This window comes from Hippopotamus amphibius, chromosome 17 (assembly GCF_030028045.1).
Source record: "Hippopotamus amphibius kiboko isolate mHipAmp2 chromosome 17, mHipAmp2.hap2, whole genome shotgun sequence".
Classification (NCBI taxonomy): Eukaryota; Metazoa; Chordata; class Mammalia; order Artiodactyla; family Hippopotamidae; genus Hippopotamus; species Hippopotamus amphibius.
The window spans coordinates 38,142,766-38,162,317 of record NC_080202.1 but is presented as its reverse complement, the minus strand read 5'-3'; the positions used below and the strand labels follow the sequence as shown (position 1 = coordinate 38,162,317).

General features: G+C 54.9%; 1 protein-coding gene across 2 annotated transcripts in view; it reads right to left on the bottom strand.

Annotated features, from left to right (window-relative positions):
* The window catches only part of ARHGAP23 (Rho GTPase activating protein 23), a 72,354-nt gene extending 53,039 nt beyond the window's left edge, over window positions 1-19,315 (bottom strand). Inside the window, exons 1-2 of one of the 2 annotated variants that reach the window (XM_057715047.1) lie at window positions 19,207-19,260; window positions 14,675-14,842 (exon numbers count right to left, since the gene is read on the bottom strand). In XM_057715047.1, coding sequence (XP_057571030.1) covers window positions 14,675-14,746 — 72 coding nt within the window. In that variant the 5' untranslated portion in view covers window positions 14,747-14,842; window positions 19,207-19,260. Of the gene's footprint in view, window positions 1-14,674; window positions 14,843-19,206 lie in introns of both variants that reach the window. The other variant, XM_057715048.1, reaches the window with a different exon arrangement.
* Between the last annotated feature and the right edge of the window lie 237 nt (window positions 19,316-19,552).

Genomic DNA, 19,552 nt, shown 5'->3' with positions numbered 1-19,552 from the left:
CGCCACCCCCATTTCTATCCCACTTGACCGTTCACCGTGAGCTTCCCCCCACAGCCACTCCCTGGGGCCCGGGGCCACTGCCCTGACCCAGTTTTCAGAGAAGGAAACAACAGAAGCTCAAGAGCACCCAGTTTGTTAGGGCAGCACTGGGACTCCAAGTCCAGAGCCCCTCAATCCAACTTTGGATCTTATACCTACATTCTAGCCAGCATCCAGGGAAGGGAGGCTGGGGGCAGTAGGGAGCAGAGGCCAACCCTGCTCCCAAATCTAGGAGTCTGGGGAGGAAAAGTCATAGGGTTGGGCCCTTGTGGGGGAAGCCACCAGAAGGGAGAAGCAGGCAGAAGAGGCAGCTCCCTCTTCCCTCCCTCTCCTGACATCACCTCTGTCCCCAGCAAAGACAGGCCAGGATGGAGGATCATGTGGGAGGTAGAGGAGAGAGACGGAGGGACACAGAGAGGAGGGGAAACCAAGGCGAGAGGGAGGAGAAATAAAGGACCACGGGGGTTGGCAGGAGTGAGGGAGGGAGGAGGAAGGGTGAGGGTGAGGCGTGTGGGGGCCAGGGAGCGGTTTTGTTCTCCTGTTTCCTGTTTGCCGCTTGCTGGGCCCCCTGTGCAGGAGCTGGACCCCCGCCCCCACCCTGGCGGAAGCCAGACGGGAAGAGCGAGGCTGCCACCAGCGCTGAGTCAGGAGGGCTTGGGGCAGAGTGGGAAAGGACCGCAGTGAGGTGGAGCAGGACTCCTGGCATCTCCATCGGCACCTCCCCCCCATCGCTAGAAAACCAAAGCTTCTGGGTCGGGACCACTCCTGCCCTTGTCATGCCCTCCAAAGGCCAGGGCCTCAGACCAGCTGGAAGCACCACCGAGATGTCCTCAGCCATGTCAGACTCTGCCACTCCAAACAGAGGGCAATGACCACGGGGATGTCCTGACTCAGAGTCCGACCTGCTTTCCCAGCAGGCAGCCAGTTAGTCCCTCCAGCTGCCTAACTTCCTTTCCTCTTGCTGCAAGTCCAGTCCCTGATTGTGAGGGACCCCACTTCCCTCTCACAGCCCATGGAGCTCCTGATGGCTAACAGGTGCTGCTGTGTAGCTGAATCAAGAATCCACCGCTCTCCCTCGAAATGGCTAAGGGCTGGCTCTGAGGGCTGCAGGGAGAGGCAAGGTGGAGAAGTAGCACAGGGTTTCTGTGTTCGGGGCAGCAGAGACCTGGGAAATGAGAAGCCATCTATGACGCCCATCTCCTGCCCTCTAACCTGGCAGGGGCAACAAAGCCCCCAAGAGGAGGTAACAGCCTCCCCCAACACAAACCCACACCTTCCCCACCCAAACTTCTCCACCCCAGCTTCCTCCACAGGGATGTCAGGAGCAGGGTACACAACTTAGGGCCTAGAAACTTATACATAGTTTGAATAAATGATCTTCCAGGCCTGGGGAGCCTCTCAGCCCCCTCCCCCATTTCCTTTGGGAAAGGAATGTGGGGTGGGCCCCAGAGTGCAGTGGGGGAGGGGCCAAGGGCTGGGAAATACCAGGCGTATCTGAGATTCTATTCCAAGCCTTCCTGCCTGGTGTGAGTCCTCCTCCCCTACACCCTCCCCAGCTTCCTCCCCCCCAAATCAGGAATTACCCTGCTGAGCAGTCCCTCCCATCATCCTCTAGTTTGACCAGCTTGCAAAATCCATTCAACCTTATCTTCCTGAAGGTCCCTGGGGAGAGCTGGGGGACTACACTCCCAAAGGGAGGGCATTCAGTCTTCCTCTCTCCAAATGAGATCATCATCCTTTACTGTTTGAAAGCACTTTCACTTCATCTCATTTGACCCTTACCCTAAGAACTGGATATTTGAGATTTTTATACCCATTTTCCAGATGCAGAAACTAAGGCTCAAAGAGGACAAGTGACTGGTTCGAGGCTCACTTGTACTAAGCTGGGACCATCCCAGGGTTCTAACCCCTAACTCAGATCCCTTTCCATTATCCTCTCATTTATCTATTCAAGAACCAGGACTTGAGTGCCTGCTGTGGGCCAGGTGCTATGCTGGGAGCTGGGACACCTTAGAAAAATAAGACAAGTGCAGACCTTACCCTCAGGGCACTTACAGTCCTACTGGTGTTGTCCTAGCTCCTGGAATCTTCAGGGGTCCCCAGTTCCAGATTCAGGCCCAAGTCAGCTGCTGTCACCGCCACCAAGGGAGACCCCCATACAAATACCAAAGGAGCCCCTGTGTCAGGGGTTCAGGGTCTCTTCTCTCTGGGAGCGGACAGTTTGTTTGAGGGTGGGGTTAGGGGCCTCCCAGGTAAGCCTTTGGACCAGAGAGTGGACTGAGCTGGAGGAGTGGAAGACTGCAGGGACCAGCCTGAGACAACCAGGAACTGGGGAAGAGGAGAGCATCCTGGGGCCCAAGGGTCAGGTGAGAGGAGAAGGAGGGAAACTGATACCGCTGAAGGGCGTGTGGTTCAGGAAGTGAGAGAGAGGGGTCTCAGGGGCAATTTGCCTGCTTTTCCTTCCTCTGCTTGCTTTGCGCCTCCTCCCAGAACGTAGGCTCCAAGCCACAGGACAAACAATGCCCCCAACCCAAGAGAATCATCCGGCATTTCTAAAGCTCCGGCTGGTTCCATACACCCAACACACACCACCAAACTGGGACCCATAACCAGCCCACAAGCTCACACACAGACAGAGCAAATCCCCTGCCAGCCCGTCCATCCCAGGCATGCAGACAATGCGATCCCCGAGGCACGCCTGCCCTGCCCACGCCTGGGCCTCCGACCCCGGCCCCAGTCTCCTCACTCAAGGGCGCAGCCCCCTCCGTCCTCCTCCACCCTTCTGCCCCACTCAGATGCCTGCTTCCCAGCACCACACGTGTGCAGTCTCGACATGCCCCAACAGGCCAAGCTGATGAGCCGGCCAGGCAGGCCCGAGTCTCCCTAACACCCTCCATGTGCAGATAACCCCGCATCCCTGGGAACCCAGGGACCCCACACTCAGTCTGGCCTGTGGTCAGCAGGTGGTTCAGAGGGTTTCTCCACCCTGTGCTTTCCCCATCCAGGGCCAATCTTGCCCTGAGTGGGGCTGTTGTGACACTCCTCTCCCACCCTGAAACTGGGCCTGAGTCAGGGAAGGCTGGGGGAGGAAAGGGTGAGAGAAAAGGGAGGAGGAAGCACTTCGTGATGCCAGAAATCAAGGAAGGACTAACACAATCCCAAGCAGCACAGAACCCCCTAGTTCTTCTGCTGGCGGTATGGCTCAGAGGTTAGCATGTGGGCTCCGGAGTCCTCTGGAGTCCAGGACTTCTGGGTCTGAGTCCTATCCCTACCACTTTCTGGCTATGAGACCTTGGGCGAGTTATTTCACCTCTTTGAGCCTCAATTCCTCACCAATAAAATGGGAATGACACTAAGTTCCACCTCATAGGTTGTTAGGCGAATTAAGTCAAGTAAAGAAAGTCCTGAGCACATAGTAGAGGGTCAATAAATGCAAACTTTTGTTTGTTTTCTTTTTCTTTTAAAAAATTTTTATTGAGGTATAATTGACATATAACAGTTTCAGGTGTGCAGCATGATTGATATTTATATATATTGAAATGATCACCACAATAAGTCTAGTTAAACATCTGTCACCATACTTTTTTTCTTATGATGAGATCTTTTAAGATCAACCCTCTTAGCAACTTTCAAACATGCAACACTCTATTATTAACTATAGTTGGCCATGCTGTACATTACATCCCCGGAACTTATTTACTTTATAACTGGAAGTTTCTACTTTTTGACTCCCTTCACCTATTTCACCCACCCTCCCATTTCTGGCAACCACCAATCTGTTTTCTGTACCTGTGAGCTTGGGGTTTGGGGATTTTTTCTTTGGGGGGGTTTCTTTTTAGATTCCACATGTAAGTGAGCTCATACGTAAGGTATTTGTCTTTCACTGACTTATTTCACTTAGCATGATGCCTTCAAGGTCAAGGCAAGATGTTTTCATTGTCTTTTGGATATTCATACTCTCACACACGCAACCACACTCACATGCAGACATGCAGACAACACGGCCACATGCATACAAAGACAGTGACACATGCAGACCCTCAAAGAGGTCTGTACAAACCCAGGTGAACCGATTTACGTGGGCATTACCACCCCCTCCCACTGCCAGCCCCCTACAGGCCCCTACGTGCCCCACCTCCCCGTAACGAGCAGAGAGGAATCACCAGGAGCCCCCTTTCATAGCAGAACTTCCACAGGCCCAGAGCCTTGTCTGTAGGCCCTTTGGGAATGAGGAAGGGGCGGGCGACATGAGACCCCCGGTCGGAGCCCGCTCCCAGCAGACAAGGAGCACAGCAAAGGTGCCACGCTGGCAGGGCCCCCTCCCAGCAGGAGAGCCAGTTCCCTCCTCAGGGACAGCAGAGGGAGGGCAAACTAAAGATGAGTCTCTTTCCTCATGGTGGGAAATGAGCACTTGCAGAAAAGGGTGAGTCTGGAGCCAGCCACAAAGTAAACAGTGGGGCCACTGCCCAGGCAGCCGTGGGCCGGCGTGGGCCAGGGCCCACCACAAGCGCTCCCCAGCCCCTGATTTATGCCACTCAGCAGCCCCTCGGCTGTCTCAAGGCATGCCCTCCACGTATCCATTCTGGTCTCTGGGCCTGTCTGGGAACTCTCCAGAAGGAAGACGCTAAGCTTCCTCCATCAGATTGGGCTCCCTGAGAGCAGGACTGTTGTTGTTTTTGCCCCGTATTAGTCCAGGGTCTCCCGGGGGTCGTGACCTGTGTCTCTCCCCCTCAGATTGGGGACTGCTCAAGGGCCTGGCCTGAGTCTCCCGCATTAGACTGAGAGCTTCCTAAGGATAATAGCTACTACATTTTCAGAAATGTATTTGTACCGCTAGAGTGCTTTGTCCACAGTAGGCTCTCAAAGATTATTTGCTGCTGGCGAGAATGTGGAGAAATTAGAACTCTTGTCCCTTGCCGGTAGAAATGCAAAATGGTAGAAAACAATATGGTGGTTACTCAAAAAATTAAACACAGAATTACCATATGATCCAGCAATTCCATGTCTGGCCATCTACCCAAAAGAAGTGAAAGCAAGGACTCAAACAGATATTCGTACAGCAATGTCCACAGCAGCATTATTCATAAAAGCCAAAAGGTGGAAACAACCCAAATGTCCACTGACAGATGAATTAGATAAACAAAATGTGGCACATACATACAATGGAATTTTATTGTCTTAAAATTCTGACACATGGGACAACACGGATGAACCTTGAAGATATTATGCTAAGTGAAATTAGCCAGTCACAAAAAGACAAGTATTGTATGATCTACTTATATGAGATACCCAGATTCATAAACACAGGAAGTCGAATGGTGGTTGCCAAAGGCTGTGGGAAAGGGGAATGTAAGTTATGGTTTAATGGGTGTACGGTTTCAGTTTGGAAAGATGAAAAAGTCCTGGAGGTACGTGGTGGTGACGGTTGCACAACCACGTGAATACTTAATGCCACTGAACCATACACTTAAAAATTATACACTTTGAGTTATGTATATTTTACCACACACCAAAAAAAATGGCAAAGTCAGAATTCAAGTGAAAAAAATATATATATATTGTTGAAAGAAGATGGAACAAATGAATGAGTCTTCCAGTGGGGCCCAGGAGCAGGCCTTGCCCACAGAGTTTGCCCGGGACAGCTGGGTACCTCCTGCGGGGAGGACCTTTCCCTCCCTCCCCCTCCATTGTGCCTTCTCAGAGCCCCTGTTGTCATCTGTGGGGCCCTAGCAGTCCCAGCACAGGGGGAGCTCTCAGGCTGCCAGGGGGGTCTGAACCTCCCATGCAGTAGGTCGTGGGCACGGATGAGGACCTGCCCTCTATCGGAGGCTGGATGGATGGCTGCACAGTCCCTTGAGATGCCACATTCCAAGGCGTCAGGACCTTGGAAGAGTTTTTCTAGCAAAAGCTGGGCTAGGGATGGGGTTCCTGACCCCCTGAGGCCTGACCCCCCTTCAGCACACACGTCTTTCCCAAGCCTACATATGCTCACACAGCACCTGGAACGTGTACACACACACCAGGATGTGCACACAGAGGCAAGTCCCTGTTCTCGCAGGCTCTCTTGTGCGCACACTCCAAGAAAACCGTGCTTGCACGCGGAAGGATGCGGTCTTGTCAGAGACGCAGGCAGGTCCCACGTGCGGCAGAGCCCCCTGCTGGCCCAGCTCTGGCACACATCTCGCTCACAGCCCAGAGTGGGCAGGGTGCCCTCAATCTTTCCACGCCACCTCCCCATGCTGCATTCTCCAGGCCCCCAACCAGGCCCCAGGGTCACCCTCCCCATCTCCTACAGAGGAGCAGGGTCTTCTGCAGAGGGACAGAGCAACTGTGGGACCTTAGGAAGGGCCTCACTTTGGTTGGTCAAGGAGTCCTGGAGAGAGGCCAGAGAATGCCTGCAATGACTCTTCTCCAAAATCATCGCATCCGTTTTTTGACTCCACACTGAACAGCTCATTTTGGAGGAGACTGGGGGAAAACTCTGGGCGTGGCCCTTCCTATTGTCCCCCACTCCTCTCTTCGGAAGTTCTTCCTGTTATCTGACCACCTCGGCAGAGACAACAGGTGCACCCACTGGTTTCTTTCAGGGGATCGCTCAGCCCAAGTCAAGCTGAGACCACATCCCCTCCCAGGGCAGGTCTCAGCGGATTCCAAAAGTCTCCCCAAGGGCACATGGGGCTCCCTGCTGGGAGAAGTTCTCAGCTCCACCCCTGAAACCACCCACCCCCTCACCCCAGGCTCTGCTCAACCTGCCCTTCACCCTGCCTAAGAGTTGAACCTCTCCCTAACCCAGCCCACGATGCCACAGACGCAGCTGGAAGGGTGGAGGGGATGGTGGCTCTGCAGGGACAAACAACCTCCCCTGGCCCCCACCTGTGAGGGAGCTGGGATGGTTCCTGGGCTGGGCTCTATGGTCAGAAGAGAACAGACGGCAACGCCTTTGGCCTCAGATCCTCCCCCTCATCATGTGCCTGGCTCTGCCTCTAGGGACACTGTAACAGTCACAGCAGTAATTAATATTTGTTGAGCCCTTACTATATGCCAGGCATGCTTCACATGCATTACCTCATTTAACAGCAGAGCAGCCTCTTGGGATAAGAGTTACACACACCCACACGCCACCTTGGCCTCTTGGGTCCCCCACCCAGTCTGGTGCTAGGTAGGGAATGCTGAGCTAACCCACATGGCGCCTAGGGGCAGAGGATAGAAGGCTGGTGAGAGAGAGACCAGTGGCCCAGCATCAAGAAAAGCTGATCTGGAGAAAGGGTCACACTGCCAATAGCATTGGCCCTAGTCCTTTCCTGGCTGTGTGACCTCAAGGTCACACAGGTTTTCTTATTTCTTCAGCTACAAAATGAAGCTAGGAAGAGCAGCCCGCCAAAGTTGCCGGGAAAGCATTCTGGGAACCGATAAATGGGAGGGGTTGTGGCCCCAGCCCTACAACCGACCCATCAGAGAGTGGACTCTGCTTCCCAAATGTCTCCTGAGTCCACCCATTTTACCATGTCCACCACTCTACCCCAAGTCCCCATCACTCCTCTGGCCCCTTACAGTCCAGACAAGTTGTTTTATGACCACCAGGCCTTGTGCGACATGCCTCCGGGTTCCACACCCACCACACCCCCTTCCTCTGTGCTCCAGTTACCCTGGCCTCCTTCCAGTTCCTTTGAGGACCAGGCACCCTTCCAGCCTCAGGTCCTTTGCACATGCTGTTTCTGGAATGCTGTTCTCTCTTCCCCAGCTCCCTCCCTGCCTCACCAACCCACACCCTAATTAACTCCTACCCACCCTGCAGTTCTCAGCAAAAAAAGTCACTCCCCAGAGACACCTCCTCTGGCCCCAGACCAGGTCAGGTCCCTTTGCTCCTTCTCACAGCACTCTCGAGATGGTGTCTCTATACTTATGGGGTTATTTTGGCCAACATCTCCCCCACTGGGAATGTGAGTTCTGGAAGGCTGGGACCATGTCTGCTTTGCTGGCAGTCAAATCCCCAGCTCCTGGCCTGGCACCTGGCACAGAGTGGGTGCTCAGCACACTGCTTCTGAATGTGCAGGAATGAATGAGCTTCTCCTCAGAGAGAGTGGATGGTTGGCAAACCCCTGTCCCCAGGAGAAGGCTATTTGTTGCAGAGGCTGCTTCAGATCTTTGTCCATCCTTTTGTACCCCTCGCCCCACTGCTTCCTCAGTAGGAACCAGATCCAGAAAGTGGGGGTGCTGGAATAAGGGAGTAAGGGGTGGGGAGAAAAGAGAAGCTGCTTCATCTCTTTTGCATGGTCCACTGTCCCCTCACCCCAGCTGGCTAAGCCCCTGTCCACTCAGGGCTGGTCCACACACTCACAGTTCCCTCTCCCTGGAATATAACATTTGTCTCTCTCCCTCCCCCACCTTCTCTTAACTGATCCCTTATCCTCCAGGTCTCAGCTTGACTGTTTCTGAAAAGCTTCCCGGACTGCAAGCTAAGGAACTTGCCAGGGTGCCACAGCTAGCGGCAGCTCAGATGCAAGCCCAGGTCTGTCTGCCGGCAGAGCCCAGGCTCTCAGCCACCGTATTACACGCCTCATTACAACCAGCTTCTCCCTTGAGGCCGGGCCGAAGGACACGCCCCTTCTCTAGGCCTCAGTTTCCTCCTGTGGGTTTGGCCACCCCTAGATTTCGGGGAAATTGGCAGAGATGGAAAGTGAGGGAGGAGTCAGAGGGAGGAGGGAAGAAGGGAGGGAAAAGGAGTGGAGGGAAGGAGGAGCGCGGAGGGGCGGTAGCCTCGGGCCAGCTAGACGTGAGTAACGCCAAGTATGCGAACTACGCCAGCCCCTGAGCTATGAATAGGTCGGCCCTTCACGCCCCGCAGTCCCCCAGCCCCCCAGCCCAGCCCTCCCTCGCCAGCCCAGCGCAGGGTCCTGAAATGGGGCGGAGGCCAAGGAGGCACGCTTGGGGGCGAAGGCTGAGTGGCAGGAGCGAAGAGTTGTGGTCATGCAGATGGACATGCAAACAGCGAGCAGCTGGTTCATCTGATTGGTGGGTCTCTGCCCTTCTGGGAGGGCGCTCGTAATGGACACGCATCGCGCACCGCCCCTGCGCACACCTGCTTCCACCCCGGCAGCCGCAGTTCCCAAGCGGTCCCTCGGGTCACCTCTTGGCTGAAGTCGCACTGATATGTGCTGCCGCTGGAGGCCTCTCACCCTGTTCTGTCAAGGTCCTGCTCAGGCTCTGTTGCTGTGACACCATCCCTGCCCACCCCAGCGCCAGGTCAACCTCTCCTCCTTGGAGCTCACATGTCTGACAGACAGCTGGGCGCTTGGGAAATCACAACAGCCCCATCCCTGCCTCTGGACCCCTTTTCCTCATCAGTGACACAAGTGGGGAGCACACTGGGCCAGGGGCAGGAGACCCAGCCCCGGGCCCAGCGCAGCTCCTCGTGTGCCCCCAAACGAGTCAGTCAACCTCAGAGCCCAGCTCCTCTTTCTTTCATTCTGGCACCATTGACTAGGTGTCCCCGAGGGCGAGAAGTCAAAGAGACCTAAGATCAGGTTCCAGCTATGTGACCCCAGTCAAGTCTCTTCCCTCTCCAAGCCTCAGTCTCCTCAGCTGTAAACAGGGTCCTTGAGAGGGCTCAGTGTGGAGTGCCTGGCATATAGGAGCTGTTCAACATATCTTAGTTCAGTAGTCCACAAAGGGTTTTTTTTTTAATTAATAAAACAGTTCCTGATTTTATGAAGAGACGGACATGAGATAAAATTAAAAGGCTGCAGAGCATAGTGTTTAAACATTCCTAAACAGAATTCAGAGGAATCTGGTTTTGAATCCCAGCTTGAATCCCACTTCCTAGCTGTGTGTCCTTGGTATAGTTACTAACCTCTCTGAGCTTGTTTCTGCATTTATAAAACAGAGATAATCTATTCTTCATGAGGCTGTTGTGCAGATTAAAGAGATAGTGTGTATAAGGCACTTAGCTGAAATGTTCAACAAATGTTAGTTGCAACCAATACTCCTATTATTATTAGGTGATTTTCACAAGGCAGTGTGAAGTGCTATGGAAACTTTCAGTTCATTAGTCAACAATATTGGCCTGGTGTAGAAGCTGGAGATAGAGCAGTGAACAAGACCAAGTCCCTACCCTCATGGGGCTTAACGTCTAGTGCCCAGAGGAGGAAATCCACATATATTCGAGGAATTGGTGGCTGGTGGCGGGGAGGGGTGGCAGATTTACAGAGAAGGATATTTGAATGGAGCGTTGAAGGATAAACAGGAGTTTGTGAAACGAAGAAGGCAGGGAAGGCTATATCAGACAAGGGGAAGAGATGGCATGGAAGTTTCTGGGAAGGGGAACAGGGTGATGCATCCCACTCCTCTCCTCTCCTCTCCATCTCCAATTCCACATTCAGCCCTCATCATCTCTCAGCTGGTCTGCTGCCTCCACGTCTTGGCACCTTTCCATGGCTCCACAGTATCTATGAGAGTAAGTCAAGTTCCTTAGTACGGCATGAAGGATCCGCCATGGTGACAGAGGAGAGGGACAGGATCTGGCCCTCATTGGCCTTGACAATCCCATCTCTCTTTACTCTCAATCTTGCACTCATTGACCCCATAAGAGGCCAGGCTGTTTCACACCTCCTTGCCTTTGCTCATGCTGGGTCCTTCTGCCTGGAATGCCCTTCTCTCCCTTCTCCACCACCCTGCTGATCCCAGCAGACATCTTTCAAGCCTTGGCAAGCCTCACCTCCTTGGTGAAGCCTTCTTCCCCTCAGAGCTGGAGCATCTCTAGAGGAGGCGGGGGCTTAATCCATGTTTATTGACAGTGCCCTGGGGTCCCCCATACCACTCATGAGCAAACCCAGACTCCAGGCAAGCATAGGAAGAATCCCTGTGCAAGCAGCGTCACAGAGAAGCAGAACATAACCATGCTGCCTGCATCCACCACCTTTCCCTCATTAGGCTACCCCACTTGGATTTCAAGGCTCAGCTGGGGGCAGGGGGAAGGGTCCACCTTCCTAGGGTGGCAGCTGTGCTCTCAGGCTCTTCCTTGTCAGAGAATGTAGCCGTGACACAGGATAGCCTTAGTTGGGATTCAGAAAGACCTGGATTTAAATTTGGATGCTGAGTGACCTTTGGTGGAATAATTTAGCCTCTCAGGGTCTTGGTTCTTGTATCAGTAAATGTACCACCACTTCATGATGGTCCTTGAAAATTGATCAAAAGAAGTTACAATACAGAATCCTCAACTTTATTGTTAACCATTGCTTGGAAACAGGAGATGAGAGAAAGGAGATTAATCAAATCACCAACTGGTTTTTAACCAAGCCCTATAACAGCTCTACCCAGTGACACTCTTTCCATCTTTAAACTCCTGTTACCACTTCTGTGACCGCATTCACACTCAAATGATGTCACAGTGAAGACACTCGTTTGTGTCTGCTGTGGGTCTGTCTCCCCAGTTAGATCAGGCCAATTTTTATAATATTTTTGGGGGGTGGCAAGGGGTGTTCTGGACTGGCAGATACTGTAGATGCACATCTCAGAACTCCTGAAAAAATCTTAGTGGAGCTTTTGGGTGGTGGGAAAAGCAGACAAGGAACCCTTGAGGGCAGGTCTGTGTCATATTCACCCAGGCCCCAAGACCCACAGAGAGAGCCTGGAACACAGAGGACACACAGGAAATGGTCACCAAATGAACAAAGTCCGGTTTGCATGAAAATCCAGCTGCTGCCTGATTTTCCCAGGCACTGAGCCTCCAGTTTCTGGAGTCAGGGCCTTCTCCTGCTCCAGGCTATAATTAGGGAGAGGGACACCCTCATGTAAGCAGGGCCTGGGAATGTCCTCAGCGCCCTGGGCCACACCCAGTCTCAGATAATGCTTTCCCTAGCACTGTGGGCATCTAAGCACCTGCGAGACACCGGAGGAGGAAAAGGTCCCAGCGGGAAAGGATGGGGGCCCTGTTTCTCATCCCACCAGCAGTCCCGGCCTTGTGTAACCCCCTTTTCCTGACTCCCACTCTCCCCTCTTTGCAGACATCCCACCCCCTCGTGGGCTCTGGGTCCAACCTCAGTTGCCCCCTCATCCCCTCACCCCCACCAGGTGCTGCAGGGCAGAGGGGGGCATGGTGCCAGGGCTTCATTAGAGCTAATGAGGGTTCAGCTCTTCAGATGCCAGTGCAAGATACAGGAAAGTACCAGAACTGCCCGCAGCCCCCCATCATGGCTGGGGGTGCTCCGTTCCCTCCTCCCCAAGAGAAATCTTGGGGAAGAACCAGGAGCTACACCCTCGGAAGAGGAAAGGGAGATTTAGAAGAATCTTCCCAAGTACAGAGAGCGCCATCGTGCCAGAGGAAGATGGGGACGAGGGGCGTGAACCAGAAAAGGGCCTCAGGGTGGGATAGGGGTCTCACCTGGGCTGCCGAAGCCTCCACTGTCCACTCCTCAGTCCAAAACACCCTGCCAACAGAAACTCGCCCCTTCCTTTCCCCCCTTTCATGGAATCACAGCAGGTCAGAGCTGGAGAGACCACGGGCACTTCTCCGCTACGCTCGGATTAGAACTCAGCAGCCTGAACTCCCTTCTCACCTGGCATCCAACCTCCATCTTCCTCCCACTTTTGCCTGTCCCTTCCCCTCTGCTTCTAGTCCCTTGGCCTTGGCCTTTCTCTAGGCCACAGTTTCCCTCTGAGCCAAGTGGGGAGGCAGGGGAGGGGTGCTCTCTCATATCCGTCCAGCTAAAACTTACCAAGATGTTCCCTCTCTGGGGGGCGTCTCTCCCCGCTCCCTCTCTCTCTTTTGGAGAATGATGGAAACTCTGTGGTGGAGGGCAGGGGTCTGCACTGCAGCCTCCCCTTCCAGCCTCTCCGGGGCTCTCAGGTTAGCCCAGATCTCCACCCCTGCCTCCTACCCAGGCCTCCGAGGCCTGCGTCTACACCCAATTCTCTCCAAGGGGCTCTCACACTCTTTGAGGAAATTAAAAAGGAAAAAGATGCAAATTTAGGAGCCCAGAGTCAGACAGAAATCAAGCTAGGGACTGTTGGAAACCAGGCCGAAATGAACTCTGTCCTTCCCTAATCGACCCCCAAGACCCTGGAGTGGTCGTCCTCCCACGTGGCTCCCACATGTCCCCCCAGGCTGACCACATTCCTCCAGCGCACACACCTCCCGCCAGCCCTCCCGCTGGAGGGGCCAGCCCTGGGTTTGTTTCCATCCTTGGCTTGTGGGTCTCAGTCATCCCCATGCTCCGCCCCAAGTTCTCTCCTCCCAGGGATTCAGGCTGAGCTTTGAAAGGGTCACTTCAAAGAGGACCTGCCTGCCAAGGGCCCAGCCAGACCCAGGGCTGGCTCCTCGGCCAGATTCCCGGTGGCTGGGGACAAAGGCCCCACTGTTCCCCCGACCCCCGGACGCCCCCAAATGCACTGGGTATAAGAAGTCTTTCTTTCCCCAGTTCCGTTCCTTACAGGCCCCGGCTCTCTGCCACAGGGAGTAGCCCCGGCCCCTCAACCAGGAGAGTCTGGGGGCTGGGGGGTCAGGGAGCTACCAGTTCCCCACCCCCACCATACGCCCAACCCCTTTGGGCAGCCAGGATGTACAGGCAGCCCTGCCCGACTTCAGAGCCAGTGGTCCAGGCACCTCACTGCCCCCTCAGCCACCAAGCCCTTCCCGGGTCTGCAATGGACTCCCCGCTTCTCCCACCCATCACAAGCATACCCATCCTTCTAGGCCTCCTCCAGGCAGCCTCTCAGGACTGCCTCTCCTCAGAGAAGCCTTATAGCCCAAACCACAGCAGCCAACCTCTCACTCCTCTCCCCAGTTCCCGACAACAGGAACCAGGTCTCCCCTGCTCCTCTAATTTCCTACCACACAGTGCTGATCCGAAAGCAGAATCCTTAAGGTTTTCTGTGTTGACCCCTTGCCCAATGCCTGAATTCTCTCTAGTCAAGCCTGTGCTTGCTCACCTCCACTGACAGGGGCCTCATTACCTCCTGGGACAGCTCTTCAGATTACTCCAACCTGAAAGTGTTCTCTTTACTGAGCCCAAAGTATGTTGTTCCCCTTTCCATCCACAGATTATCATTTGTTTAATAATAGTTGAACTGCTAATAGCTGAGATTACCAAATGTCAGCCACTTTACCTGTACTACCTCATTTAATCCTCTCAACAATTTTAAGGGATTATTTCAGGGATAAGAAAATGGAGGCTAAAAACAACTAAGTAACTTGGCCAAGGTCACATAGTGAATAGGGGTAAAGCTGAAATTTGAACCCCCTCAGGCTGAAGGCAGGGCCCAGACACCCAGTGTGCCTTCCAATGCACCAGGGGCCATGCCAGGCCTGGGCCTCTCATTTCCCACAGTTGCTTGTGGATATTAGAAGGCAGACCACACCCCCCACACTTGTTTTTCCTAGTTAGCTCCCACCGGCCTATGTCAGCAAATGAAGTGCGCCCAGGGGATAGTGACAGATTCATGCTGATTTTCAAACCAGGCAATGGGGAGAAGGGGGAGTCAGAGGGGAAGAGGTCACCCGCCTAGGGGTACACAGGTTTGTGGAGGCTGGAGGAGTTGACCTTGGGCCTCAGGCTTAGGACCGGAGGTGGCTGGAAACCGAACACCCCTTCCTGTGAGAGATGAAGAATTGATAACTATGACAGGCCCTATCCCAAACCTGATGCTCTGTCCACCCTCCAACTTGAAAGGCACAGAATCTTCCACCAAGGTGATGCACTGGGCTGAACATCTGAGAGCTGGAGAGATGAAAAAGGAACAGACATCTTTAATCCAACCTGTAGTCTTTTCCCACCTGCTCACTGATCAACACCATCCCCTTGGGACTCTGCAGGAGGAAGGGAGGGAGGGAGAGCAAGAGAGAAGTTAGGAAGATGGGGCCCCAGCACCCCTTGTTAAGCCTGGAAGGGCAGTCGTGATAGGGTGTGGGTGAGCTTTTTTTTTTTTTTTCCCTGGCCACACTGCGCAGCTTGGGGGATGTTAGTTCTCCAACCAGGGATGAAACCCATGCCTCTTGCAGTGGGAGGCACAGAGTCCTAACCACTGGACTGCCAGGGAATTCCCCAGGGTGAGCGTTCTTTTCCTCTCTAGATTTGGCTCAGGCACCCCTGGCACAGATAACAAAACAATGCACCTTTAGGCTACCTTCCCAAGACTCCAACCCAGCTACTTCCAAAGGATTCGATTACAGGATTCCGTGGTTTTTCCATACACTGTCAGTCAGTCAACAAACATTCTCAGAGTACTGGCTGCATCCCCGGCTCTGTGGATACCACGAGAAACACGACACCTCTGGGGCTGCTTGGAATAAGCATGGCCAGCTCCCTAGCTCTGCCACTTACTAGCTGTGTGACCTCAGGAAGCCACATAATTCCTTGTGCCAGTTTCTTCATCTGTCAAATGGATGGGGATAATGTGCCCCGTGGTAAACGCTACGGAAGTAGTTGCTATGATCATTTTCCCAGTCTGGCAGGGGAGACCGACGTGTAGACCAAGCAGCAGGATGCTGGGGCAGAGCTGGGCACGGGGCACCCTGGGAGGCCAGGGGAGGGGCTGCTCCAGGCCTGTGCTTCACAAACATTTATGGAGGACCGCTCTGTGCCAGGCACTGTGCTGGCCACTGGGGACACAGAGATGAACGGGACACATTGTCCACTAATCCCTGCTCCTCCCTGCCCTCCCTGTTCCCTCCTGGGGCCCAGACTCAGAACCCTGCACTGGAGGGGGGCACCCAGGACAGAAGTGCATGGGGAAAGGCATGGCCTGGGAGCCTGGGAGCCTAGGAGTCAGAACCCCTGGATTCATGTCCACCACTCCCAGGCTATCTGACCTTGGCCATTCCCTGGCCTCAGGTTCCCGGACACAATTGGATAAGGTGACCCCTCTGGTCCTGACCCACTCTGACAGGTAATGAATACACTCTACCTCCACAGAGCTTTAAACTCACCCAGAGTCCAGTCCCAAGGCCATCCCAGCCTGCTGTCCCACTGAGGCAGTGAGGAGGAGATGCCTGCCTGGTACTGACTGGCACTGCCCTGCTGACGAGCTGGCACAATTTCACACGAAAGAGGGGGGCCTGGATCTAAAGGCGAGTTGTTTGAAGGGGGTTGAGGGTGCTAGGGGAAAGGCAGAGCCAGCTCCCACAGGCCCTATTCATGGCTCTCTCTGGGGAGGGAGAGACAGCAGGATAATTAAAACCGGGCTTTGTCCAAATCCCTGACCAAGCCAATCTCTCACCTTTGAACCCCTGCAGCCAATAAAGCAGGCCTGATGCCCCTTTGGAAGGAAAACACCAACGAACCAAGCCACAGCTCAAGTGCAGTGGGCTAGCATGGGGTGGGGGGATGGGGGGATGGAGGAGTAAATAAGCTGCTTCTCCATCCACCAACCACGGATGGACACCTGAGGCTTTGCCACCCTGAGGCCTCTTGTCCCCATCCCTGTCCCAGATGAAAGCAACCAAACTCCAATCCAGCAAGAGGTTGAACTTGATCTTGGCCTGTATCCAAGATGGACCCAGATTCAGGGTGGGAGTAATAGCAGACAAAGCAGGTCATGAGAAGCAGGGTAGTGGAGTGAGACCATGAACTTGAGCCAGACTGCTGGGTTCCTATCCTGGCTCCGCCACTTGTTAGCAATGTGAGTTTGGTCAAGCTGTTGGCTCTCTGTGCCTCAGTGTCCTCAACTGAAAAATGGGGATAATAACGGTACCCATGTCACGGTGGTTTTGTGAGGATTAAATGAGGTAACATATAAATCCTGGCCCAGGGTCACTGCTATCTATGTCTTAGCTATCAGCTATGCTATTAAAGCAACTCCCCACCCTTACAAGACATTTTTTCCAGGCACTAATGTATATGCTCATTTGAGTATCTTTGCATCTCCCATGAGTCTCTCCAGATTTCTACACTGGAATCCAACATCACAGGAATCTACCTAAACCGCTATACGGGAGGAAACTTCCCCGCGTGATGTTCCAGGCTAGCCTGGGATGCTGCAGCTTATAAGCCTCTCCCGAGAAGTTCTCCCAAATGGCTAACTGCAATCTCTCATTTGGTAACTTATTCCATTCTCCTTTGTAGACTCTCTTTTAATCTGATACATCATGAAGGTCTCCTTAAGTATCCCTGCGATAAAGGATGAAGCAATAAATGCCTCTGCCCACGCCTGCACTGCCTTGTTCTGGAAGCAGCACCCTCCCTCATCCCCCACGTCATGCCAAAAATGCTACACCCCTGGGGGGACACACCGGCCTCCTGCTCCCCTTGCCCATGAGCTCAGGGTTGGCCTCATGCAGGGGCACAGAGGTCCCCATCCAGGCTGCCCAAACACAAGGCTTATTCCCAGGATCCAGTCCCTCTCTGCTTGAGCTGAGATCCTCAAAAGCCTGTCCCATTCCCCATGGTGTCCCAAAGCCACCTTCCTAATAATGCTCCTCTCCCCAGAGCTTCATCTTGTGCGGTGACTCCCATCAGATGACCCGGGTTCTAGATGTGGCACTATTGCTGTGTAGTCTCAGACCCTAATACCCATCCCTGCTCCCAGGGCTTTTGAGGCCCTCAAATCCAGCACTGAAAGATTTACCACTCTCATCATTCCCAATGGGAGGGAGGGGTCTCAGATGCAGGAACTTGGACTCCCAGGAACCTAGGGTGGGCCCAACCACCTTGTGAGCAAGTGGAAGAAGAAGCTGGGGCTGGGGGCCTTTGGGCTGTGTTTGGAGGCAAAAAGACTGGTTATGTAATTGAGATTCAAATCGCATGCCAATGAGCACATCTCAGTGAGAGCAGCCACTTTGGGGAATGGGGCTGTTGCCCTGGCAGAGGAGGAGAACCCCAGGGGATCAAACACCATCCAACCCCAGCTGGGCCACAGGGTAGGGCTGCGGGTGGAGACAGTAGGGGGATGGAGATGAAGCAGGTGTATGTGTGGTGTGTGCGTGTGTGTGTGTGTGTGTGTGTCTGTGTGTGTGTGTGTGTTAGAGGGGGAGGGGAGAATCCAAAGAACTCAAGGATAATGACCTCCACTTTCATCCCCTGTCCATCCTGAAATTCAAGTTTGTAATTAGGAAACACTTGGGCTGAAAGGTGGAGGGGGGAGTCAGGGATAGAGATGCAGATTAAGGGAAAACTGTGCCTACATCCAGCTCCTAAGATATACATCAGCCTCAGAGTTTGCAAAGCACCAGACCCCAGCTCCGCCACTGAGGGGATGGTTGGGGAGGAATGTCCCTAAATTCTCCAGCCCTGTCAAAAGAGGAAGAGACCTCCTCAGCCCAGGTCTTGATCCCAACCTGGACCCCCAGGGAACTTCTTTTCCAAGCTCAGAAAAGGTCTGGCCCGACAGTGTTCAACCCTTCAACTTGGAAAGGGGGGGAAATGCGTGTTGGGGTGCTCCAGCAGGACTGGGCAGTCAGGCTCAGAGGTAGGGGGCCAGCCCCAATGGGGCCCTGAGGCCCCTGCTGGTCCTTCCCCAGCCTCAGCAGCTGGCAGATGAAAGAACCCAAGCAAAGCAGCCCAGCGCTGAGTAATGCCCCTGGCACCCTGCGCCCAGACCCACCCACAGCCAGCCTGAGGGGACAGAGGGTAGGGCAGTCGTGCCCGCAAGACCAAGGGTCCCGGGTCTGTTTCTCTTCCCCAGGACCCAGGGGGGCGGTGGACCCGCGCCGAGCAGCTCGTCGGCGGTCCGGCCCGGCAGGGGGGGAGTGTGGCGCAGGGAGGGGGTGTCCGGCCACAGTGGCCAAGGACATCCCGCTCCGGGAACCCCCTCCCCCACTCCCTCTCGCTCCAGCTGTGCCGGGGCCTCGCCAACGGAAAACGAAAACTCGGGCAGAGGAAACAGCGGCAGGCGCCCCGCCTGGAAAACCCGGACAAAAGGCGCGGGCCTCCCGCCCCCGCTGCCCGGCCGCCGGGGGCCTGGCACCGCCGCCTGGGTCGGTGCCCCCGGCCCTGGCAGCCCAGTGCTAGCCCCGGCCCCCTGCCTACCTTCCTCCTTCTCGCCCCCTGCTCAAGGCAGCTCCCGCTCCGGCCCGCTCACCGGCCACCAGCCGATGTTCCCTGCAGCCGTGCCAGCGGTGCCCGCGCCGTGCGCTCCAGGCCGTGCCCGCCGGGCGGGGGCGCCGCGACCCCAGCCCAGCCGCCAGCTTCGCGTTAGCGCCTGGATCCGCCCCCTCCCCTGGCTCAGCGCCCTCACCTGGGGGGGCCGGGGGCCCGGGCGGGGCGGAATCCCGACCAGGCAGAAGGCGACTCCATTCATCGGGCGGCAGCGGCGGCTCTGGGGCCAGGGCACTGCTGGGGGCGCGGGCAGGGACCCGGGAGGGGCGGGGCCGGAGGGGCGCGGCCGAACGCGGAGGGGTGGGGCGTCCCTTCGCTCCTCCTCCTGAGCCCGACGGGGCGCACCCTCTGCCTCTTGTTAGGGTAGCAGATTGGTACAGAGGGCTGAGACAGGGGTTCGCGCTGGCAGCGGAGCTGGAGGGCAGAACGCAGTCAGCGGAAGAGAGATGGTCTCAGGGAGACAGTTTGGGTCGGCCTCCAGGGGA